The 24,967-nt window shown below is 42.4% G+C and overlaps 3 protein-coding genes across 15 annotated transcripts in view; 2 read left to right on the top strand and 1 right to left on the bottom strand.

Moving 5' to 3' along the window:
• MAPKAPK5 (MAPK activated protein kinase 5) overlaps window positions 1-6,868 on the top strand; it is a 30,339-nt gene extending 23,471 nt beyond the window's left edge. Inside the window, exons 12-14 of one of the 2 annotated variants that reach the window (XM_048821402.2) lie at window positions 1,464-1,585; window positions 2,452-2,556; window positions 2,934-6,868. In XM_048821402.2, the coding sequence (XP_048677359.1) occupies window positions 1,464-1,585; window positions 2,452-2,556; window positions 2,934-3,028 (322 nt within the window). In that variant the 3' untranslated portion in view covers window positions 3,029-6,868. The remainder of the gene's footprint in view (window positions 1-1,463; window positions 1,586-2,451; window positions 2,557-2,933) is intronic. The other variant, XM_048821403.2, reaches the window with a different exon arrangement.
• A 3,071-nt stretch (window positions 6,869-9,939) lies between these two features.
• LOC125622868 (disintegrin and metalloproteinase domain-containing protein 9-like) lies at window positions 9,940-12,315 on the top strand. The gene has a single exon (XM_048821401.2). The coding sequence runs from the start codon at window positions 9,940-9,942 to the stop codon at window positions 12,166-12,168; it is 2,229 nt and encodes a 742-aa protein (XP_048677358.2). The 3' UTR covers window positions 12,169-12,315.
• A 5,891-nt stretch (window positions 12,316-18,206) lies between these two features.
• The window catches only part of TMEM116 (transmembrane protein 116), a 36,290-nt gene continuing 29,529 nt past the window's right edge, over window positions 18,207-24,967 (bottom strand). For 11 of the 12 annotated variants that reach the window (XM_048821624.2, XM_048821623.2, XM_048821620.2 and 8 more), the window contains 6 exons: window positions 23,380-23,429; window positions 22,442-22,525; window positions 22,202-22,340; window positions 20,783-20,927; window positions 20,572-20,645; window positions 18,207-18,831 (listed from right to left, as the gene is read on the bottom strand). In XM_048821624.2, the coding sequence (XP_048677581.2) occupies window positions 18,646-18,831; window positions 20,572-20,645; window positions 20,783-20,927; window positions 22,202-22,340; window positions 22,442-22,525; window positions 23,380-23,429 (678 nt within the window). In that variant the 3' untranslated portion in view covers window positions 18,207-18,645. Of the gene's footprint in view, window positions 18,832-20,571; window positions 20,646-20,782; window positions 20,928-22,201; window positions 22,341-22,441; window positions 22,526-23,379; window positions 23,430-24,269; window positions 24,454-24,967 lie in introns of all 12 variants that reach the window. The other variant, XM_048821626.2, reaches the window with a different exon arrangement.

Here is a 24,967-nt window from a genome sequence, read left to right on the forward strand (position 1 = left end):
AAACCAATTAAGCCAAAAACAAGCCCGATTTCTGTGTTTTTTTCATGGGTTTGGCATGTCTGGTTCTGACCCTATTCTTATTTCTCTAGATCAGGGATCTCAAACTCAAATCACCACAAGGGCCACATGAGGACTAGTACATTGGTCCGAGGGTCGCATCGCTGAAACTTTTTCATACAATGATACAAAAGTACTGTATAGTCAAAAATGAAAAAAAATGAAGCATAATATCGTATGCTATTAAAAGTCAATGTATTAACTTTTTAAAACTGTAATGCGAAGAGGGGTTTTAATAAAATATAAATACTCAGTAATTCACCTCACTCAAACGACAAAACACGCATTTACTTTTAGAATTACTTCGATTAAAGGACCCCCCCCCCCCCCCCGGCTCTGCCCCCATTTCACCCCTTCCATAAGGCCCTGCTCCTGCCCTGCCTACTTCCACTCTACTCCGTGCTGATTAGGCCTCAGCTGGAGTATTGTGACCAATTCAGGGCACCATATTTCAGGAAAGATGTGGACAAACTGGAGAAAGTCCAGAGAAGAGCAACAAAAATGATTAAAGAAAACATGACCTAACGAGGAAAGATTGAAGAAATTGGGTTAGTTTAGTCTGGAGAAGAGAAGACTGGGAGGGGACATGCTAATAGTTTCCAAGTACATAAAAGGTTGTTACAAGGAGGAGAGAGAAAAATTGTTCTCCTTAACCTCTGAGGAGAGGACAAGCAGCAATGAGCTTAAATTGCAGCAAGGGAGGTTTAGGCTGGATATTAGGAAAAACTTCCTAACTGTCAGGGTGGTTAAGCCCTGGAATAAACTGCCTAGGGAGGTTGTGGAGTCTCCATCACTGGGGATTTTTAAGAGCAGGTTAGACAAACACCTGTCAGGGATGAGCTAGATAATACTTAGTCCTGCCATGAGTGCAGGGAATTGGACTAGGTGACCTCTCAAGGTCCCTTCCAGTCCTACGATTCTATATCATTTATAGTTAGAATGGAGCAGACCTAGCTATAAGAAAGTGATTAGAGCAGGACAGCTTGGGAATCAGGATTTCAAGATTTGTTCCAGGTTCTGCCACTGATTCACTGTGCAAACCACTTAATCTCGCTCTGCTGCAGTTTACTCATCTGACAATTAGGATATTTACCTACCTTCTAGGAATATTGAGCATGTTACTTGATTGACATTAGTAAAAGTCTTAATCTTCTGATCTAAGGTGCCATCATATGACAGAGTGTTGTCAGAACTTCTGATAAATCTACTTTCTTTTACAGGTTTCCAGATCCCATAAGAGAAATATACATGGGTTCAGAATTATGTATTGAGTAATGGATATGATCAGACTTCTTTCAAACTTCTGTTATTAGCAGTTATTTTCACCTTAGATTTGGCTTTTGGTTACATGGCTGTGTTGTGCTCAGACAGTCATAGTGTTTCCTTCTCACTCCCATCTGTTACAGCACTAAACCAAAGGATGGTGTCTATATCCACGATCCTGAGAATGGAAGCGACGATTCCAATGTGGCTCTGGAAAAACTCAGAGATGTCATTGCACAGTGTATTCTACCACAGGCTGGTAAAGGTCACCGCTTTTAAGAAAGCTAATGCACGTTTAGTGTGATGCCAGTTTAGCCCCTGTGTCAGCAGTGAAGGAGTATGCCCAGCGTTCCTATTGCTATAGTCAGTCTCAGGAGATAGGGGGCTCTTTGCCTGACACAGAGTCCTAAAGGGGCTTGTTTTATAGCTGTAGGACAAAAGTTTCTTTGCAGAAAAGCCCAGCATCTTTGGAATTGTCCCTTTTTACCAGCCCTTAAGGTAAAGCTAACACACATGAATCAATGCCCTTTTGCCCTAGAACGTATATCTCTATGGCACCTTATACATGAAACTTCACTGCAGAAGATTGATTCATATGCATAACTTTGGTGTGACCCTTTGCTGATTTATGTGTGATGGGATGTCTAGCTAGAAGAGCCTTCCAGTGCTTGGGAGTCACCCATGCCACTGTAGGGGATCAGTGGAGGTCTGTATTGTCAGTTGTGCAGCCTTTTGAAGGAAATCACCACCCTGTTGGTCAAGAGGCAGGAGAGGATAGAATGCCGATCTACAGAGTCTGGGGAATGAGTTGCTGTTCAGAGCAATTATATGGATTCTTCTTGGTACAGCCCAATGGAGACCTGGGAGAAAGAGGGATTGAGATGTGGGCAAGATCACTGCAAAACTTTCCAATTAAAAGAATAGGATTGCTCTTTGTAATGGCATGTGGATTGTAAATTACCTGTGTAATAAAGTGTTAACACCTTGCTTTAACAGTGGCATGTGGTGCTATTAAACTGGCTTTCTAAACAAAGCCTCTGCTCCCAAAACCAGTAAGCAGGAGAAAAGGGTGCCTCCTTTGCTGAGAATTTATATGACAAATCTGTTTTATCTTGTCTTTCTTTTAAATAGGAGAGAATGAAGATGAGAAACTGAATGAAGTGATGCAGGAAGCATGGAAATATAATAGGGAGTGTAAGTTATTACGAGACACTCTACAGAGCTTCAGCTGGAATGGTAAGTGGCACCTTCTCTTAAGACAGAGACTGCTCTTACATGCAGGGTATGTTTTGAAACCGTTTTAACGAACCTGTTTTAATTCCATTCAGGCTTAGATGGCCCCAAATGGTGTCAGTTTGCCAGCACAGAGCATGAATTAAATGTTTTTTTAAAACCTGTTAAATTTTATATTTGAGGCTCAGGTAAAATTTTCAAAAAGCACTTAAGTCCCATTGATTTTTGAATGTGGGTTAGGCCTCTGAGTCAGTTGGGGGCTTTTGAAAATGTTACCCTAAGTTTTACGGTCTGGGATCAAAGCATCAGTTTGTATTCAGCCTGTTATGACTGTCTGCCTGCACTGCACTGAAACTGACTTGCTTTTTCTTTAATTTCAGGCAGAGGATTCACAGATAAGGTGGACCGGCTAAAGCTGGCAGAAATAGTGAAACAAGTTATTGAAGAGCAGACAAACTCCCATGATTCACAATAGCTAGAGCTTCTTCTTTTATTTTTTTTAACCATTTGAGAGCTATTCTTTAACTGTAAAATATTTTTATGTAAATTTATAAATCATAATTATTTCATTAAATTTCCACACTGCTTGAAAATCCTGTATAGTTGTAGATACAAAAATCATTGGTACTGTAATATTTTTTTAAAACTCAGTTCCTCAAGGTATATATGATCACTCATGTACTGTTAATTCATGAGTCCCTTGAACGGGACAAATTATATTGTTAAAGACAGTTTGTTTTCTTAATAACCAGATGCAGAAGCAGCCTTCCATCTGCTATACAGACAGCTGCAGTGACTAAGTACATGAATGAGACAACCACAGTTTCTTAGCATTTTGCTCAGTAAATATTTGAAGCAAGTGCTGTGGAAAAAACTTCACAGGCACCCTTTTTACCTTAAATCTGCAGCATTGTAGTGACAGCAGAATTATTTCTCCTCTGCCAGATAACCCAAGAGCCACTCTTAGCATTGCTAAGGAGACATGCACTCAAGTCCATACTCTTGCTATAATCTTTAGTTGTGATTGGTAATTTTGTATCTCTCTTCTCCAGCTCCACATCTTCCTCCTGGCTTCACCAGGACTTGAGTCGCTGTTCAGCATCAGACTCCTCTTCTTCATTTTAAAACAGTAGGGGAAAACTTCAGTAACTTGTGTGTATTGTTTTTATTTTAATGGTGATACCTCTCTCAGGCAGCAACATGTGGGTGGATTTGTTTGCTTTTTCCCCAGATGACTAGTTGAGCCTGAGTTTTGTTTTTTTTCCACCACTCCACTGTTTTCCTTCTGGAATATATAACCCTGGCGAAGCATGGAATCAAGCTTGTCCTCCCGGCTGGAAGGGATCATCCTGTGTATAATCACGGTGCCACTGTGCGAGATGGATAGTGGTGATCCATCTATGTCCAAGCACATCCGCTCTATGATTTTCTTGAACTTCATCTGCCTGGGGAGGGATTGACCTAGAGCTGCCCCCGACTCAAGTCCCTATGCTGCAGCACACTGTGAAGGCCACCAAGGGCAAATCCTTACACTAATCAAACTTTGGCTTAAAAAAAAAGCTTTTTTTTTTTTAATTTAATTTTAAAAAAAATCTGTAAATATTTCTAGTTTTCTATCTTCTAATACTTTCCTTTCTTTTGAGACTCGTTGAAGGCTTTTTATAGAGATATTTTGGTACTATACCTGTGCAGCCATAGAAGAATTATGGTCTGCTGTCTGAAGTGCCAATTCAGGGCTATTAGGAGTAATTACTCTTGAACTTTGTTACATTTCATAGCTCATTACTCTTTGGTTTACATTTAACAACTTGAGCCATAAATCTCCCAGTGTACTCAGTATGGCAGTTGGGCCACATTCTGTCTTTTTCTAAATCAGACTTCCTCTTACCTGTTTGCTTTGGCAGGCAAAGCTGCATCGGATCCTTTCTGTAGGATTTTGTAAACAATAACTTGGTTTTTCCTACCTAAAGGAGATGTTCCACTTTGCATTCTTTTCCAATGCGTACATTTTCTGTGTGTTGGCGGATTTAATCCCTTCCAGTAGTACACCCACTTATTAAAGCTTTAAACTGCCTGATTATTGTAATTTTAGGACACAGTCCTCACTTAGCTAGCACCTTCCCTGACTACAATGGGAGATTTTTGCCTAAGTAAGAATTGCACCCTTAAACACTACATGGAATACTTGTGCACGGATACATACTAATGAGAAAGGTAGTGAACTAGCAGGCAATGAATAATGGTTCCTTGCTGGAAACCTAATTTTTTGGGAAAGTGAACTTGATCTCTGGCTAGTTCTGATCAGTAACTGTCCTGCCCCATAAAACTAAACGAGATGGGAATAACTTCCAAGGCTGTGGTCCATAGCACAATGGAATTTGGATACTTTAACTGTCCTCCCCCATAAAAGAGATGACCTCTTCAGATTAAGGCATAGGTACAATACGTTAGCAGAAATGAGCATTCTTCACTTCTCTGTAGTAGCAGCTGCAAGGCTCCAGGCTTGTACACCTTTCCTTTGCACTAATCTCTCGCTCATGTCAACATCCACAAAGTCTTTAAATATTTGAGATTGTTTTAAACTTTCACTCGACATCTGTTTTTCCTGGGACATCTTAATTGTCAACTTTTAAGCGTGGTGTATGGAGAATTAAACAAGGCAGTCATGTCATTTTAATAGGAATTGTGTAGCTAATTCCCCACAGACCACTTCGAAGTTTTATCCTGTAAGCCAGGAGGCCCAAACTTTGCCCAACTGAGCACCCCACTGGCATCTTCCCAGGAGCATAAGGCCACATGTAGCTCGCATATAAAATGGACCAGATGGTAGTTATCCTCATCTTTAATATGGAATGCTAGGCAACAAAAAATAGTGGTCCCAGAATGCCATGCTCTCTTGTGGTCCAGCCAATTTCTCCTTTGTGAGCAAGATGGAGTATAGCATGCAGGGACCTGTTCTCTCATGCAGGTTGCCTCCGGTATTAAAGGTGATCATGACAAGGCTTGCCTTGTAGAATTCCACTGGCCAAACTTTGGGTACTACTGCCTTAACCAGTGACCTGGTATTTTCATATTGCTTTGCTTTGGAAGTGAAGCCAAAATGGGCTTTTGGTGTTGCTACTGTGTAATCACCTGTAAGAAATAGCTTCAAACTGTTTCCACAATACAAAATATCCATTTTGTAGAAAACCTTAGAGAATATTGTGGCAACTACTTCTAGGAGAAATCCAAACCAGGGCTAGAAAATGGCAAGGAAGACCTATAACTGGCTGATTAGTTACTGAACATTGTGACTGAGTCCCTTCTCCATTTATCGGTTTTAATTTATTTAAAATGACAGGATGACTTCATGCCATTAGTAATTGCAAGATGGGTAAATTCAAAGACCTGACTTAGAACTGTTTCAGTATTTTAACGGTGCAGGTTTGGAGGGGGAGAAGTCAAATTTCCAAGTCTGGTGGAAAAACTGCCTTTTGCAAGTTTACTTCGATTATATTGTCCATATCCTAATTGAGAAGAGATTAATCTGAAATGTGTGTAGGAAGGAAGAGATTACGGTGACACTAGTTGAAACTGAAGGTCAAATGGTTTTATAAAATGATAAAACTGATTTATTTTACTTTTTAAAAATTAAGTTAAATTTTTGAATTCAAAATTAAATAAAACTATTTAAATGAAATCCATTAGTGTACGTAAATTTTATTTTTTCTGCCCTACATTTTTATTTTTCAGTGGATGAAACTGCCAGGTATTTTGTCTTGATTGTGCATATTTTTGTTTGGTAATAAACTCCACCAGTCCTCCTTAGCAGACTGTAATATTTTAAATATCTTGAATTGAAAGGGTCTGATGGATGGTACCCCATAAAAGAATCTTTCTTTATTAAAAAAACAAATGATGAAGGAAGCTAGTATGTGAGGGGTTCTTTTGTTTTTAAGTAAAACTCTAAAATAAATCTTTGCCTGAAATCATTTGACCTTTTATATTTTTTTTTTTAAATATAAATCTGGCTTATCTTGTGATTTGACTGTTTGGGGCTACTTAAAAAAGAAAAGAGTAGAAGAACTTGTCTAGAAGGAGAATATGTTGGCTTGGAAAGAGGAAGATATTAAAGTTTTGATATCATTACCACGTGTTTTTCCTTTGGAAATCTCTCTTGGAACCCTTCATATGACATGTTTATCTTCTGTGTATTAAGAATATTTTCATTTCTCCTTTTCAGTGTATTTGTAATATTAGTTTATTTTGGATCAGTATTAGATTGTAAATATTATTCATCAGTGTACATAAAAAATGATTTTACTAAACTTAAAAAGGTATCTGGCTTTTTTGTTTGGATCAGGGCTGAATTTAAATCTTTGTAGCCCAAAGGGAGAAAGGGACAGTCCTGTGGTCAACACCAAGGACAACTGGGCTCTCTCTCACTATAAGTCATCTGATCTCTCTGCTTCAGTTTTACCTGCCTGTAGTAGAATGGAATAGTCACAGTCCTTTGTACCTCACAAGAGTGCTGGGCGGCTTAACTTATTCATATTTGTAATGTGCTGTGTTTAAGGGCAAACTACAAAACTGGGCTAGACAAAGCACCAGAAAATAAAGGTAGGTGACAATCTCACACTGCTAATAGGTGGGGCAAGATAACCTGTCATCTCTTCTTTAGTAACTGTGATGCCTCCCTCTAGATGGCAGTATTATACGCTCAATAAGAATACAAAAAGAACAGGAGGACTTGTGGCACCTTAGAGACTAACAAATTTATTTGAGCATAAACTTTCGTGGGCTACAGGCCATCTTGATCATCACTTCAAAAGTTTTTTTCCCCCCTGCTGATAATAGCTCCTCTTAATTAGCCTCTTACAGTTGGTATGGGTACTTCTACCTTTTCATGTTCTCTGTATGTATAAATACCTTACTATATGTTCCATTCTATGCATCCAATGAAGTGAGCTGTAGCTCACAAAAGCTTATGCTCAAATAAATTTGTTAGTCTCTAAGGTGCCACTAGTCCTCCTGTTCTTTTTGCGGATGCAGACTAACACGGCTGCTACTCTGAAATAAGAATACAGTTTAGCCCCATTCTGTCAGTGTATACAGTAGAACCTCAGAGTTACAGACACATCAGGCATGGAGGTTGTTGGTAACTCTGAAATGTTTGTAACCCTGAACAAAGTTACGGTTTTTCTTTCAAAAGTTTACATCAACAACTGACCATTGACTTACTACAGCTTTGAAACTTTACTATGCAGAAGAAAAATGCTGCTTTCCCTTTATTTTTTCCCCATAGTTTACATTTAAACACAGTACTGTACTGTAGGTGCTTTTTTCCCCTTTTTCTGCTGCTGCCTGTTTGCGAACTTCCGGCTCCAAAGGAGGTGTGTGGTTGACTGGTCAGTTCTTAACTCTGGTGTTTGTAACTCTGAGTGAGGTTCTACTGGATAACTTACTGTAGCTGTAATTTTTGAGTTGGGGAGAGAAAGTTGATGTGTTTCTACTGTGGTAGCTAAGACTCCATTTAAATGTTTTAAATCTGATGTCTTCTTTTACGTTTGGTGACCCCATGCTGTAAGGGTATTCTTGGAAGCAGAAACTATGGTAGTTATTCTTATTTCCTTAATGAGTTGCGTAAAGGGAAAACTCTCAAGGCACTGCATTAAAGAAAATTAAATTGAAGCAAAGGAAGGCATTGCAAGGTTTTGAGTTCACTGTGTTCACTAGCTGGAATGATTTTGCTTTTATAAGAACTTTACACAAATGGGAACTGTCCCAAGATTTCCAGTAGAATTTTGTTCAACCTTTCAGTAAAGAACACCTTCTACTCGGAGACTGATGTGTTTTCTTGCTTCTTGGGTAGTTAGTTAACTCATACTTCACTGTATTACAGTCTGCATTTGATATCAGTCAGATATCTTCAGAGCCCTGTTAGAATATGGCAGGAAGACAGGAAAACAGTGACTGTCCAAAGGCACATTCTAATTGGCCTTGTTGCTACACGGGGACACCAACCCAAGGAGGACCTCATCAGTCAAAAATGCTTAAGAAATCTCTGCACTCCTAAAATTGACAGGGAATGGAGGGGAGACCTGTGTGCTGAAGATAGGCAGGCTGGTGATGGAGGGAGATGGGGAAGACACAGTGACAGCAATTCTGGGTCATTGCTGCCTCTCCAATCCACTTTCTATTATGCTAAAGATTAAAAATAGTTTTACTGAACAGTTAGGTTATTTACAATGGAAAGTGAGTGGCTATTTGGTCTATAAAGCATTGCTGTGACACAGCATCCATGTTGCTGGAGGAAAGAACAGGCCTAAAAAGTCCTGGTAACTTGAAAGAAGAGAGATGACAAAAACACAAGCAAGCTGTATATATGTAAAATTGTAGCCTACAGGAAGCTTACAACCCTCTTCTTTATTTTCTCACCCTACTGTGAGAATACCTTTCAGAGCAGAAGGCTCAATGCATGCAACCCACTTTCCAAAAAACAATTAATAAAATGTCAGCCTCTGATTGAGCAGCAATAGGATGTACAGAAAAGGGCATTATGCTAGCCCGTGCGCCAAAAATCATTCATTAATAACCCAAGGTGTCTTGTTGCTATATTAGGTCCCAATGAGTGACTGAAGCACTGTTCACCACCCTTTATCTTTCCATTGCCTTGTTCATTCAAAATTTATATAGAGTAGAATCCCAGGGATCCAAATCTCCACTTCATGCCCATCCCTGCATGGGGGAACACATGGCTGCATTCTGAGCTTCATGCTGTAGAATGTTCATATTCAAAGAGGCACGAGGAGAAACAGACACCATCTGGGACATTCCATTGTAGCAGAAGTTTCAGGAGTAACATTTTATAAGTGTTATCCTCTTCCCAGTTTAGAAGCCTAAATTTGCTTTCACATTAGAGAGATTTGTTAGTGTTTCTGTGCTGTATAATATAGCAGGATGGGCTCTCTGGCTGGCCTGCTGCTTTGTTGGACGTAGTATTGCCCTGCCAGACAAAGAGAGAGCACCCCTGAAAATACAAAGGAGACACGGGGAGGGTGCCCATAAAAATATATGTGAAAGGCAGCAGGCAGCTTTGATACTTCAGGCAGATCTAACTGGTGATATGTAAGGAGAGTGTGGGGAACATAACTTGGTCATTAAAATGTTCAGAGTCAGGGAGGGAGGCAGTTAGTAAAGGGTATGGATAGCAACTAGTAATGGAGAGAGGGGCATTACCTGTATGTTTTTAAGATGCTGGGCTGTACTGGGTGAAGGAGCTCCTCTGTGATTGAATTAAGGGCAGTACTGCTGCATTAACACCCTAAGGTTTCCCTTCTCTACTGCAGTTTGTGTAGCAGCAACCATAAATCAGATCCAGAGAGCATTCAGTTTAATCCAGCGTTAATGCGGAGGAGTCTGATGGCCAGGGACGGAGTGCTGGGGCAAAGGCTGCTCCTCAGACTGGGCGTCTCCATGGTGCTGCTGGGGCCTCTCCTTCCCAGCACAGTCTCTAGTCCTCATCTACCTCCACGGTTTGCTTCCTATGAAGTGATAGTTCCAAGGAAGCTAGCAGCCAAGGAAGGCAAAGCCACCAAGGATGAGATGTCCTATGTCATCAAGGCAGAAGGAAAGAACCACATTGTTCACCTAAAGCAGAAGAAAGGATTCCTAGTAAAAAATTTTCCAGTCTTCACTTATGATGCTAGAGGTCAACTGAGAGTTGATCAGCCCCATATTCCAGATGATTGCTACTATCATGGGTACGTGGAAGATACCCCAGAGTCTCACGTGGCCCTCAGCACCTGCTCTGGACTCAGAGGGTTTCTCCAGATTGGGAGCTTAAACTATGGCATTGAACCTGTAGAGACTTCCTTTACATTCCAGCACCGTATTTATCGAACAGAGGAGATGGAACCCAAGGCTGTGATGTGTGGATTAACCGCCAAGGAGATAAAATATCAAGCTTCTGAAACAGAGAGGAGGCAGGTTCCCAAAGCGGAAGAATTTCATCCCTGGACGCACACTAAGTATATGGAGCTTCTTATAGTGGTGGACAAACTGCGGTTTGAATATTCAGGAGGAAATATAACTAATGTTTCAATGCAAGTTGTTGATGTAGTCAGTATGGTGGATGAGCTTTTTTATCCTTTTCGTCTTCGTGTACTACTAACTGGACTAGAAATTTGGACAGAAAGCAACCCCATCAAAATTACACACAATATAAGTGAGGTTCTTTCTAATTTTAACCTTTGGAGAAAACGTCACATTTATCCACGGGCGCCACATGATGTAGGACACCTGTTTGTGTATATGAACTTTGGAGCAAACATTGGAAAAGCGTACTTGAGAAGTGTCTGTGATAAGAATCGTGCATCCGGTGTCGAAGCATTCTTGCATGGCCCTTCAAGGGAGTTTGCTGTACTTGTTGCTCATGAGTTGGGACATAATGTTGGCATGAAACATGACGGAAAAGAATGTGTATGTGCCAATGACAGTACCTGCATCATGAATGCGCATCATATACAAGTCCATCAATTCAGTAACTGCAGTTCTAGAGACTATTTTGACCTAACAGTGTCCGGGAAAGGACACTGTCTGAACAACATCCCAGAAATTGAGGAACTATTTCATGTGCAGCATTGTGGCAACTTCATAGTAGATCCAGGAGAACAGTGCGATTGTGGCTCCAAAAAGCAGTGTAAAAAGGACCCTTGCTGTGATCACACTTGCCAGTTGAAGCCAGGAGCGATTTGTGCTTTGGGACAGTGCTGTCACAAATGTCAGTATCTTCAACAAGGAAGAACATGCAGAGAGAAGACAAATGAATGTGACCTGCCTGAGTATTGCAATGGGACGTCTCCATGGTGCCAAGAGAATGTGTATATGCAAGACGGGACTTTATGCAGTGAAAACGGCTACTGTTTTCATGGGTTTTGCTCTACTCACAGTTTACAATGTCAACACCTCTTTGGCAAAGCAGCCAAGGCAGCTCCAGAAAGTTGCTTCCAAGAAGTGAACGTAAAAGGGGATCGGTTTGGCAACTGTGGAGGGGATGGGGGTGATGTAAAGTTTAAGAAATGTACGTTGGAAAACATCTTGTGCGGAAGGCTGCAGTGTGTGAATGTAAAAAGAATACCTTGGCGGGAGGATCATATGACCATAATTCAAACACCAGTGGACAACATGTGGTGCTGGGGGACAGACTTTCACTTGGGGATGGAGCTCTCTGATACGGGTATAGTAGAAGATGGCGCAAAGTGTGGTACAAACAAGATTTGTATTAACCATACATGTATTAATGAGACAACTGTGCTGACATCCAACTGTTCTTTAAAGAAGTGCAGCAGTAGAGGGGTTTGCAACAGCAATGAGAACTGCCACTGTAATGATGGCTGGGCCCCTCCGAACTGTCAGTTTGCTGGCTTTGGAGGAAGCATTGACAGTGGGCCCCCACCACTTTCTAAAATTGGACTCTTTAGTTTTGTCGGGACTATTTTGGGTATAACCATTGCTGCTGCTATAGTCACTGCAGTTATCACTCTCTTACTTAAAAAGCCTGTGTCAAAAGTGATTCATAGAGCATCTGAACGCATTGGGCAAAGAAATCCACCTATCCGGAGCATGTCAAAATAAGGCAGCATTAGCTTCAAAAAGCCAGTGCAGAGTGGCAAGTCCATTGTTTAGGGTTTCTCAGAGCAGCTGTGGAAATGCCTGGGGAACCCAGCCGGAGAATCAATGGGTCCGGATGACTAGTTTCTGTAGGACTCATGTAAATTTACTTTATACGTACACACATAAACTTTTGGCAGTTTGTTCTGTTTTTTAACTATTTAAATAAATTTGGTCTTGGAATCAAATAGCAAAACAGTCATCAAATTAAAAAATTGATGGATTTAAATCAATATATCATCCCCCCGACCCCCAAACAGGCCCTAAGCAATTCACAGCTTGTCTGTGCCAGGGTTTGTAACTGGGGTCTGACTGGAATCTGGCAGCCTTGCTTCCCTGTTTATCACCATTGTGTTTTTTTAGGATATGGTGAATTGACACAGAAGCTAGCAGAGAAGGAGCAAGACCCAGTTGGGAGTTTTAAAAACTTAATATTTAGGGCTAAGGTTCCTATTTTTTGCCATTTTTTTCTTCACAACCCACAGGTTTTTCCCTCAGCAGAGGCTGGCACCTAATATCGTCCCCTTCAGCGAAAGTCAGCTTTCCAAATAGCCATCTCTCCTTGTTCTTAGTGAGACAGAAGCCACAGGCAGCCCTTGGTTAAGATGGCTGCCATTTCCCTACAGCCTGTGGAGGAGGACTTTAGGCAGCTCTTAAAAGAAATGGGTACGGTCCGTGTCCCCCACTGTTACCTGTGGGGCTGAAGTTCTGCTGCCCTGAGGGAAGAGGGCAGCCCCATATTCTGTGAGGAGGCAGAGAGGGGCACTGTGAAGAACAGGTGGGCCAGGGTGGGGAGAAAGGGTCAGTGACCCCAAGGGAAGGACACTGGTGTGGGCGGGTGCACGTGGGCAAATATAGGTGAGTGAAGGAAGAAGCCGTGGAGGCTTCCTAGAGAGGGTCAGGAGGGAGGTGGGTTATCTATCAGGACAAAGGCTAGAGAGGGCTCAATGGCAGCCATTCCCGCCCTACCCCACCCCAGGGCATAGGAGAGGCAAGTGGAATCCCCTCCAAGCAGCCAGCAAGGGGGGAGGAGGGGCTTACCCCTTTTTGTGGTTTTTGGCAGTTCAGGTTGAATTTTGAAGCCAACCTCACCCTGTAGGCTCACAGGTCAGAACGCAGACCAGAAAAAAACATTGTTTAAAAAAAAAAAAAGTCTCTCACTGTTTAAAGTCGTCTCCCGCTACGTGGGGAGCTGAGTCATGATTTTTAAATGCTTGTTTTCGGCTACACAGCCTATGGCCCTCCTGCATTTCTCCCCTTCACAAGCTCCTATTTCAAGCTTCCTGCCCCCTGCCCAAAGCCTCAGAATAGTAGCTGCTGACAGCCGTCCAGCACCCCATTCACCAAATTGTCCCTTTCCAGTACATCAAAGGATTTCTCCAAGCACACACTACTCATTATCTTAAGGTGGGGAGGTGTTGGAAAAGGAGGTAGTGGAAGACTGACATCGCTGGGGGCCACTGATGGTTGGGATGGGTGATACTGCCATCTCTTTAAGGGAGACCAGTCTCTGTTTACACACAGCAACTGATAAAACTTCTGTAGATACGTGAAACAGTCTGTAAACCCTAATGTCCTTCCCTACAGGGGACTCGTGCGGCTATAGTCTCAGGCCTCTTTAGCCTCAGTCACATGTTGTAGACTGTTCACCTTCAACCAGACATGAAAGAAGAAGAAAAAATGCTGTTTGAAACATTCCATTGCAGCTGGCGTTTCAGATGCAAAGGCCAAAACGCTTTTCTTCCTCTTCCCAGCTTAGAAGCCTGAATTTCCGACCACACTACAGAGGCCTGTCAGTATTTCCGTGCTCCAGAATCGAGCAAAGGGGAGCCTTTAGCTGGCCCCTGGCTTTGTGCTATGTGATAACACCCTTCAAAGTTTCTTGTAACCTCATCCAATAACCATCCCAGGTGTTTTACAAGCATTAGCAATAATGATTGGGAATAACACCTAAGACAAGGCCTTTAGCTGAAGTCTAGGTTGAACTAGTACATCAGCAATATGGTCATCCAAGTGCTCCCGCTGCATGCGCTCAGCTGGGCCTAACTCTGTCCCACAATGCAATGCTTTGATTTTGGAGGTTGCTCCAAAGCCTCTGCTCTCACCAAATAGCCTAGGCGAGCAGTGGAATTTTTTTCAGCTTTTTCCAGCTGGCAACGAAGGCTCCAGGGCTGCAGCTGAATAACCTGTGCATGTGTAATGGCCTGCCAATGTACACCCAGTGGCTGGATTGGGGTCTTGGTTTTAGGGCTACTTGCCCTTTGACAGCAACCAGCTGAAGGATTCTAATGGACCCACTGGAATTTCCTCTGGGGGAGGAATAGTAGCTGGAGTGACCGCCAAAGAACAGTGGATTCTGGGTATAGTGAAAAAGCCAAGAAAGTTGACTCGGGGTTGTTTGGATCTGACAAGTCAGGCATTTGGTTTAACTAAATCCATGTTTTCTCTGTTATAATTTGTGGAAATTTGGCTTGGAACCAATCATTGTCTATTTGCATCTTTAGGAATTGCCAGTGCCAGATAACTACCACGTAGCTAAAGTCGTCAGAAACCTTCCACCCCTAGCCTAACCATTGGAGCTGCTGCGGTCTAGTGCATAGAGCACAGACCTGGAGCCAAGAGTGCCTGTGCTCTAATCCTGACACTGACTTGCGACATTGCCTTGGACACGTCTCTTAGCTACTCTGTGCCTTGGTTTCCACATCTATAAAGTGGAAACTAGACTTTCCTGCCTTTCAGGATGTTATGAGGATATATTTGTTAGTTTGTACAGTGTTCTGAGTGTAAAAACTCCTGATGCTATATAAATAACACAGCAATGACATAATGTGTGTGTGTGTGTGTGTGTGTGTTTGTGCTACACTGCCCTGTGCTAGATAGAATCAGAACTGCTCACCTGTGTGTCATTGGTGCTATATTGCTGACAGTGAAGGGTGATTCTCCTTTAGCCCAAATAGAAGGGGCCTGTGATTGTGGAAGTGGAATGTGTAGGAAAAAGAGGTGCTAAGTTAACAGTGATAGGACAGTGTGAGAACCTAGCTACATATCCCACTGTTGCTGTGAAGTCCAGCATATGGATAACAGTGAAGTCATAGTTAACTTTGGATTTGCTACAAAAAATTACAGTTCTCAAAAGTCTTTTCTTCCTCTTAAGGGATAGTATGAATTAGGGATGAAATGTTAGCCTTATATGTGTATTTATTGATTCCTGATAGTTTGTATCCACAATTTTAATGCACCTCCTGGTAAACATTTAGTAGGATGGTAACGTGGCAAATGCCAGCAATCCAGTGGTTAGCATTACTACATGCAGGAAGGTTTGGAGTTTCTTGGTCTGAAATGGTGCAGTTCGATGATGGCTTTTCTCCTGTGGTTGAAAATGAGTCCAGCTCCAGACCCGAGCACAGATGCTGAGAAGGACAGACTGTGCCAATGATGGCATCTGGGGGAGTGTGAAGACCTGTCAGCAGTGGCATTGACTCCAGCGATGAATACCGCATACAGAATTGAGCCTGGCTCATAGTTTTCTGAGAATCTACATCCTAGGTAACCAGGGGCCAAATCCTGAGGTCCTTACTTGGGAAAAACTCCCATGGAACAGAATTCCCACCATCTCAGTGGGAACCTAAGAATTTAGCTTCTAGATTAGGAGCTTCTGAAAGCAGGGGCTAACTTATCTGTGTATACAGCACCATATGCACCCCTGGGTTGTATAATGAATGATCACATTACAGTCATCAGAGGAACCAGGCACCAGGAACCATCAATCTATTTGTTATAGAACTTAGTGAGACAAGACATGGGATACAACTGCAAGAGACAACATAGGCCAGGGGCATGCGTGATTTTGGAGGTTTGCCCCTTGTAGCTACTTAACCTCACTGCTAATGAAAACAGAGAAATCGGCTTTCATTCCCATGGCATCTGCTGCTATGTCATTGTAAGGAGATGTGGCAGGTTTGTTTGCTGAGTCTCTCTAGCCTGCATCTCCAGGCTGAGAGTACTTAGTTTGTGATGGAGCTTACATGTGTTCTTTCTCTCTCATTTTCCTTAATAAAGTCATCAGGATTGAAAGTACAGGTTTGATCTTGGTTTATGAGAGACAGAGCAGCTACTATGGAGCAGTAGCAGCCCTGGACATGTTCTGTTTGTGCCATAATCTGCTCCCATTACTCTTAGTTGTGAGCACCTTGGCAGAAGGTAGCCTCAACTCAACTAGCGTTTTGGTGGAAAGGTTTCTGTGAAACTCCTACTGTGACCTGTTTAACTTAGTCTTACGTTTCTTTCTCCCTTTGGTTCAAAGTCTGTGCTCCCTGCAGGACTGATCCATAACTAATGAAGCTTGTTCCCACCTCTACATGCACACTGTCAGTACTAATATAAAGGCTCTGCGAATAAACAGATTTAAGATATCTAATCTAAACAAAATATTTCAATGGATTTTTTTAAAATGTCCCCTGTAGCATTCTAAGCCTCAACACTGGAGCTTTGTATTAATGCAAATCCCTTAAATGTCTCTGTGACTCAGTTTCACCATCTATAAAATGGGAGCAATAGTACTGTCAGAAGGGAAGTTCCCACAGTTGGGGAAGGTGGTCCTGGGTCCCCAGCCACGTACCTCTGCACAAGTACCAACCCTTTTTCCTAGAGGACTGTTAGACCTCTGGACCAAGTACTCCACTTAACAACAGAACAATCATTGTATCTAGCTCAGATAGTGCCAGGAGTTAACCCCAGGGAAGGATCTCCATCAGGGGTTACACAAGGTCCTTTTCCCCTTGGTACAGCATATATCATACAGCCCTCCTAGATAAGCACTTGCTCTCTGTTTTGAGCTGATCCATGCCCCCCTTCAGTCAGTCCTACCTGCCTGGCACTCTGGAGCTGGGGTCCGCTGTACACTCAGAATGGTGGGGTCCTGCCAGCTGGTCTCAGCTGTCCTGTTGGCTCCAGGCTGTGCAGTCTACATTGCTCCCTCTCTGTAATGGCCATGGCAGATCTTGATTTCTCTCTCCAAAACCAAAATCCGCTCCAGCTGCATGCAATCCTGCTTTCCAGCCCTATGCTGTCTGCTCATTTGTCCAGAGTCTCCCAGGTGGTCTGTAGCCAACCTCTTGGCCTTGGTTTCTAGCGATGGCACTTGCCCCAGCCAATGAGGCTTGAGACTTCTGTGGCCAATAGTCTGTTCCTGTTCCAGCGTGGCATTTGTCTAATGCACTAGGAGTTGGGCATTTGATAGCCAATCACTCACAGCCACAATACTCACCGCCACAATTGTCCATGCTAGTTTTCCCTGGAGGGAAGGGTCTCTACCCAGTCCCCATCCCCTAAACATACTTGTCCTCAGGTCACCATCTGTAAAATGGAGATAATAGAACTTACCTCACAGGCATAGGTGCAGGAACTAGGAGTGCTGGGGGGGTGCAGTAGCACCCCCAGGCTTGAAGTGATTTCCATCATACACAGGGTTTACAGTTTGGGTAAATGGCTCCCAGCACCCCCACTATACAAATTGTTCCAGCAGCCCTGCTCATGGGGTGTTTTGGGGATAATTAGCTAATGTGTAAAATGCTTTGAAGACATGATGCTCTGTAGAAGTGCTACATATCACTATTACAAAAGGACCAAATCCTGCTCACCTTACTCATGTGAAGAGCCCTATTGACTTAAATAGGGCTACTCATTTACGTACTGTCAGCTGAGCATGATTTGGGTCTTTGGAGCAGAAATTAAACAATTTAGTTTGTTCATTCTCAAAGCCGAGTGAAGCACAAAATGTAAACAAACAGCATCAATGATGAAAATTAAATTCCGTTTTCAGAGTAATTTCTGTGTTAATTTAAAGCAAAGATATATAGTTTATAAAAACATGATCTAACTTCAATGGGTTTACAGGGCACAGGGATGAAACTGACCAGTGATTTTTAACCTGAAAGTGTGACTTTTAGCTACCAGTGTTGGACTTGTTTGCATTTTTGCATGGAGGTAGAAGAGCATGATTTATAGTCATCTTGGCTTTATTGTTCAATTGTAATTACAAATATCTGATAATCACTGAGGTAAGAAAAACATCCCCTGGTCATCTACCCTTATGAGAAAGGTCTTTAAGGAGCTGTAAAGGATCTCTCATATACAATTCCCAGCAAATCCTGGAGATGTTTTCATAAGGAAAAGACTGCACTAAATGGCTTACAAAGGTAAAATAATGCATTACAAATTCATAAAAAACTATAAAATAAATAATGATCTTCAGTGAAAACAGCTAATCTCCAGCTAGATGTGCTCAGGCTTTTCTAGCCTTAACTCTGCATGTGTTACTGACAAAACAGTTCAGAACAAGAAAATCAGCAGAATAGGTCTGGCTGATATCTCATAGACATGACCGGGCTAGGGTTGCAGGGCAACATGCTGCCCATTCCTTTCTTGCTGAGCAGAGAATTGTCACAACACTGTGGATGTAGCTACAGCTGCTGCCTGGGTGCTGGCATAGTGCTTCTTCTGGGACCGTAAGAGAGGTGTCTGTGTGTCGATGTCACGGCAAGCTTTGCGTTTCATGCAGCGGAACATGTGCTGGGTCCACCCATAAACGATGCAATTTAGGAGCCCCTGGGAAGCTGCTGTTAGAGCCTAGGAGAGAACCCAGAGTGTAAATCTCTCTTTACATCGGATATACCCCTGCCCTACGCAGCTTCCTGCACATCAGGTGTGGTTAATTTCTAATCCCTAGGTTTCACCATGCCCACTGGGCCAGGGTCTGTACTGGACTCAGAGCTGCAGTTCTGTTACTGGATTCAGTTAACCATGATAAGGATGCATTTCCAAGGAAAAGCAGTATTTCCTTGAAATTGGAATTAATCTGAAGAGCCCCATCAGGGCTTAATCATAGAGATCCTGATCCAAAGCCCGCTGAAGTCAGTGGGAAAACTCCCACTGACTTCAGCGGGCTTCAGCTCAAGCTTTAAGTGTGCTTCAGCACATGGACATGGACCTTTTGGAATCTGTGCAGGATCCTCCCACCTGTCCTGTTTTCAAAGTGCCCCCAAAGACTGTGCCCACAACCTGTGTGGGCACAAATAGGTAGTTAGAAGCTCCATTCCATAGCAGATGCTTGTTTGCAACCACCCTGGAGTTTATGGGTGCCATGGTCGAGGCCAGTTTCAAAATCTGCCTGTAGCTGTTCCACTTAGAGCACTCACCAAACTCAGTGGAATCGAGCTTGTTCGGTGCTTAGATGAGGAAACCATAGGCTGCTGCAGGAACTGATATTTATGATTCAGTAGATGGCTCTCCTCCCTCTGAGACAGTATTGACCCCAGGTGGTGCGAGGGGAATGCTGTGCTGCTGGAGTTGCTATCTTTTGAGTGAGATGCCAAACCGAGGCCCTGACCACTCACAGTTATAAAACTCCCACTGGTTCTTTTCACAAAAGGATGATTGTTAACTGTGATGTAAACTAGCCAAATGTCAGGGTAATTATTTGGTCTCCCTCCATTTTCTCTGCACTTTCAGTTGGAGACAGGATTCTTCAGGTCTTCCTGGCCTCAACTGCAGGGTGGTGATGTTCTGGGCTAGAAAACAGCTGCTGGGTTCTACCTCAGGGGAAGCTGCCATTCAGTGGGAGGGGAAATGATCCCTGGGTATAGTTTGTGTATCAGAGTGAAGTTTGCAAAGTGCTTTGGGGAATCCTAAGGGGAAGAAAAGCACTACAGAAATGTAAGATAATTAATATCTGGCCCTAAGAGATTCAACAGTTTGCATGTTTGTCTGTTCATAAAACTGCCTCCATTTTTCTTTGAGTTTTTGATCTGTCTGCATCCCAGTGTGACAGATGAATTTTGGAATTTTTTAGTGCCCTATGCTAACTGCAGCTTCAGTGGCATCAGGAAATGGCCTTCCAAGAAAACTCCTGGTTAACAGTGTCACAAACCAAGGTTATGCATTCAGGTTCTGTAGAAACCCAAACAGCAGTATTCAACCCAAATAAAGTTATCTCAGAGTCTGCATTTGACCTATTTCACCAGGATTTTTAATGCCTTAGGACTCCATTTATGGACCAGAACAACATAAGATCTGATCTTCTCACAGTGTTTCCAGCACCTAGAAGCCCTAATAGTGTGAGGAGACTAGCTCTTACTTATTTTGGTTCTTGCAACCTTAAAAAGCATGTAAAAAACAAACATAAGGACAACTACAAAGAGCCTTCCTCAATTCCATCCATAAATCAGACACAAGCTCATCTGGCCCCTGTCTGTGTGGGTGGAATCAGACTGTACATTTCCTGTTGGAGTACAGAACCAACCAAAAGCTCACATGACTGACAAAGGAGAGAAGACAAGTTCTAAGAGATTTCACCCTCAAGGGTTTTACCTGTAGAATATAAAGAGCCATGTAGATTCTGCTGTTCACTGAAACAGTCAACTTCACTATTCCGAGGAGCACGGCTGTGAAAAGGGATTGATAAAATGATAATGCTTTAGCCTTCATTCTTTCCAGTCACTATTACTACCTCTCTCTCTCTGCCTAGTGGCCAGAACATGAGGTTTAGAACCCGGCAGAAGTAACCTAGCTCTCTACTAACCTGGGCCCCAACAACAGAAGAAAGCGATAGGGTAGAAAACCACTTGTTGTTCCACTATCTTTATCATTGCCCACTGTTGATCACCCAGGAATCCTGTTGAGTTTATGAACCTTTTGTACAAAGCTCGGGCTTGGATGAGAAGAACCTAGAAAATAAAATGCATTTCTTAATATACATGATTATTTAAATGCAACTGTACGATTCATTGTGTCTCATGTACCGGCTGATTTAAGAAGTATTCATCTGGTGCCTCAAAGCACTAGTATACTGTTAATTGTTTGTTCTTCATGTGGTACTTATTTGCTCTGAGAAATATCTGGAAAACAGACACTGCAGTACTAGATCAAAGCAAGGGTCCATTTAGTCTGGTATCCTGCCTTCAGCAGTGGCCAGTAACACACTTCTGAAGAAAGTATAATGGACAATTAATGTCATAACTCATCTATGAGAGAAGTTGTGGTTGATTTATGTTTTAATGCATGAGAGTTGATTCCAATTACGATTTGTATTCTAGCTAGTGTAGCAGCAGATAATATAACTGGACTCCAGGAAACAATGAATCACCCTTAACATGTTTTAAAACAAATTATCCCTCTTTTGTATGAGATGCAAGATTGAAGTCCTGACCACTTGCGGTCATTAAATATCCTCTGGGACATGTGTTAACTCTGGTATCCTGACCCAATTTTAAATCAGACATTCTGCCTGTATTTTCAGATGGATTCAATATTCTTCTTCACTTCCTGCCTTATACTGTTGTATAGTGTTGTTGTGTGCTGTTAAATAGTTGCTGCCTTCCACCACAGAGGAAGGGGCATTTCAGAGGTGGGTGGAATAATTCCTGTGCCCACAAAGGGCTATGTTTTTTGGATGGAACTTCTACAGATATTCAGTGGGAAAGGGACAGTCACACACAAACTAAATAAAACATTCATTTACTTTAATAATTTATATTCTGCCTCTCACCTTGGCATCTAGGCACATCACACACAAAAACCAACCTCTGTTTATAACTACCAACAGAGGGAAGCAATACTACCCAGCCTCAGAGGAGAATAGGAGAAAGGAAAAGAAAATGCCTTTATAATTCTGACCTGTTCAAGCAAAGGCCTGGCCCAAAATAATAAAAACAACGACTAGTTCTTATATAGAGCTTTTCATCAGCAGATCTCAAAGCACTTTACAAAGGAGGTCAGTATCACTATCCCATTTTATAGATGGAGAAACTGAGGCACAGAGAGGAAAAGTGGCAGTGCCCAGATTCCTCTATTCAAGGGGGTGAATCTAGGGACTGCTGATATGGTCCATCAGTGATTTTAAAGCAGCTTAGGGATCATCTGAATGGGAGGCTCGGTATAAATGTCAGTCACTATCATCCTTGCAACTCACTGTTTGATGGACAAGGACAATATTTCTTACCATAATGGCTATGAAGCTGATCAGGAAGGAGACCAGGAAGACTCCAATGCCATAGAAATATATCACAGAACAAACAGAGCCACCACGGGTTTGCAGTTGGCCAGTGAGCATGGCCGTTTCTGTGTGCATCAGGAGACACCTGCAGTTAGAAAGGGGAAGCCTGCGTGTTTACTTTTGGTGACTCCTTTCATCAGCCTCAGAGGAAGCAGGATGTTCTCAGAGGTGGGGTTTGCAGCTTACCCGTGTTTCTGGCTGAAGTTCTGGTAGCAATCATTGCTGTTGCCCAGACAAAGCACAGGAACCATTAATAGGAAAGGGATCAAGCTGACAGGAGAAAATGACAATAGCTCAGTTACAACTGCCCTCCTGTACTCACCCTCTCTTCTGTCGCTATTGAGAGGTCGTTTTGCTTTTTATGGAACAGCCTGAAACTGTACTTTTCTAGCACTCAAGTGTTCTAGCCTACAGCTTGTGTGTGGCATACAGAAAGGGCCCCGGGTAACGGGAGGAATTGTACCTGGTTAGCTGAGAGCAGAATTTGTCTCAATGTATTTTCAGATTCTATTATTGATCACCTCAAAAGGACATTATCATCTCAACATATTACTGTTAGTATCAATAACGTTTATGTCCTCAAAGAACTTTAGAACCATTAATTAATCCTTGTTAGATAGGAAAGGGACAACAGTAACAAATTCGTGGCCACCCAAAGTTTAGTGGCTGTCACCATGTCACACATCATGGCCACTTGAACTTCATGGTGACAGTGAAAATACGACCTTGATCCTCTGAAAGGGGAATCACCATTAGCTGTTGGCAGCATGAGGCCAATGACACACAGGTGAGCAAAGTCCTGATTCCATGCACTGGAGGGAAGACGTGCGTGCGTGAGTGTATATATATACACACACACACATGCACACACTCTCTCACGTGCACGTAAAAGTTGGCTCTTTGCAGTCTGAGTCATTATAGCTAACTTGAATGGAGATCAAACAATTTACAGCTGAGGATCTGGACCTTTTGAGTTTTGTCAGCCCAGAATACCATGATTACCAAATTACAGCATACACAGTCAAGTTTGAATAAGATTTGTTTCTAAATAAAGAATAGTTTGGGTCTAAAACACTCGAGTTTACTGTAAACATCTAACACTATCAGAGGGAACTAAAGCCTACCTGGACAAAATTGTTGCTATTCGGCCAATGCGATTTGCATGATCTAAAACCTGTACAGATGAAAAAGCTCAGTTAAATGATCATTCCTTATATTTCAGTGCAACCATCATTTAGTTACATTTCAGCCAGGCTCATCAAAGCAGGAATTCTGAATAGCTCAGGGCACCAATTCTCAGTAGGGATACAATGCCAGTCTTGAGTAAGGTTGCCAATTTTGTTTGGACATATTCCTGGAGGTTTCATCACATGACATAATCTTTAATTAAAGATTAATCTGTAATTCTTGGAGACTCCAGGACAATCCTGGAGGGTTGGCAACCCTAGTCCCGAGGGATCACTGGAGGGAAAGTACCCAGATTACAAGTGTAAATTCAAAGGTCAACATTTTGGCTTGATGAGAGCACTAGTCCCTAACAGCAACTCCTGCACTCCTCTCCAGGAATGATTCCCACATAAGCATTTTCCTCCAGGAAAGCCACCCGAGGAGGGGAACATGACTGTGTGGCTGTCAGAGAACTCTGACTGCTCTGAAAAACGTTACAGAGAAAATGGGCCAATTCTGAGGTCAGTGACATAAATAATGGGTTAAATTACACATGCATAAATGGGCATCAATTATAACATTGTAAGTAGGCATCAATTGTAAACTGAAGGGGAGAAATGGATTGCACCAGGAAAAACCACAATCAGGTGCATGTACGATAGAGCCGAGGGATGCTTTATTTTAAAGCTTCATCCATCTCCTGCCTTAGTTGTTTTCTCCTGCTACAGGCCCAGCCCTTCTTCCTGCTGGCATGTAAGCCACACCATCGAATACTCATTCCCTGGACTAAATCACGCCCCCAGTGAAATCAATGGCAATTTTGCTTGACCAACTTTCACTGACTTACCAACATGTGATTTTCCTGTCAGCTGAAGATTTATCCCTCACGTGCCAGTTTATCATGTCACATCAAGGAAAGGACAAGACACATGGATGCATGTTTAGTCTTGATGCTCTCTTCCTTGGGAAGACTGTGTGCATATGAGACTCTGGTGTTCCAGAGACAGCTATGGGCATATGTTTACCAGATGCTGTAATAAATATTAGTGTGAAAATCCATGAAAAGGGCCAGGAAACAAATTAGAGCTGCTCATTGTATGTGGACTAACATTTTCCTCCTTTGGAGAATGAGTCAGTTTTTAATACTCAACATCCTCTGAACCAAATTCCCCTCTATTCCCATGACTGGGTACTTGCCCAAAACAAAAGGGAGTTATAAATAATAAGACTTAGAGAACTTTATAAGATCAAAATGCTTTAAACATCCATTAATCTCTATATCAGACCATATCAGAGGTAGGTAAATATTTGAAATGAGCCACTCCTGGCTCTCAGAACTGTGATCAGATCACTAGGTCACACCTTTCTTTGGCCACGCTTACAAGATGTGGAGGTATTTTCCCAGTGTGGGCTCATGGCAAAGAACTTTTTATTGAGTCAAACTGAGGAATGCATGATGTCATGGAAATTAACCTGGGGGGGTTGTGCAGCTGCTTCTTCCACCAATTGATTGAATGGCTGCTCCTCCAAAGCTAGAGGATTCCA

Source organism: Caretta caretta, chromosome 15, assembly GCF_965140235.1.
Source record: "Caretta caretta isolate rCarCar2 chromosome 15, rCarCar1.hap1, whole genome shotgun sequence".
Classification (NCBI taxonomy): Eukaryota; Metazoa; Chordata; order Testudines; family Cheloniidae; genus Caretta; species Caretta caretta.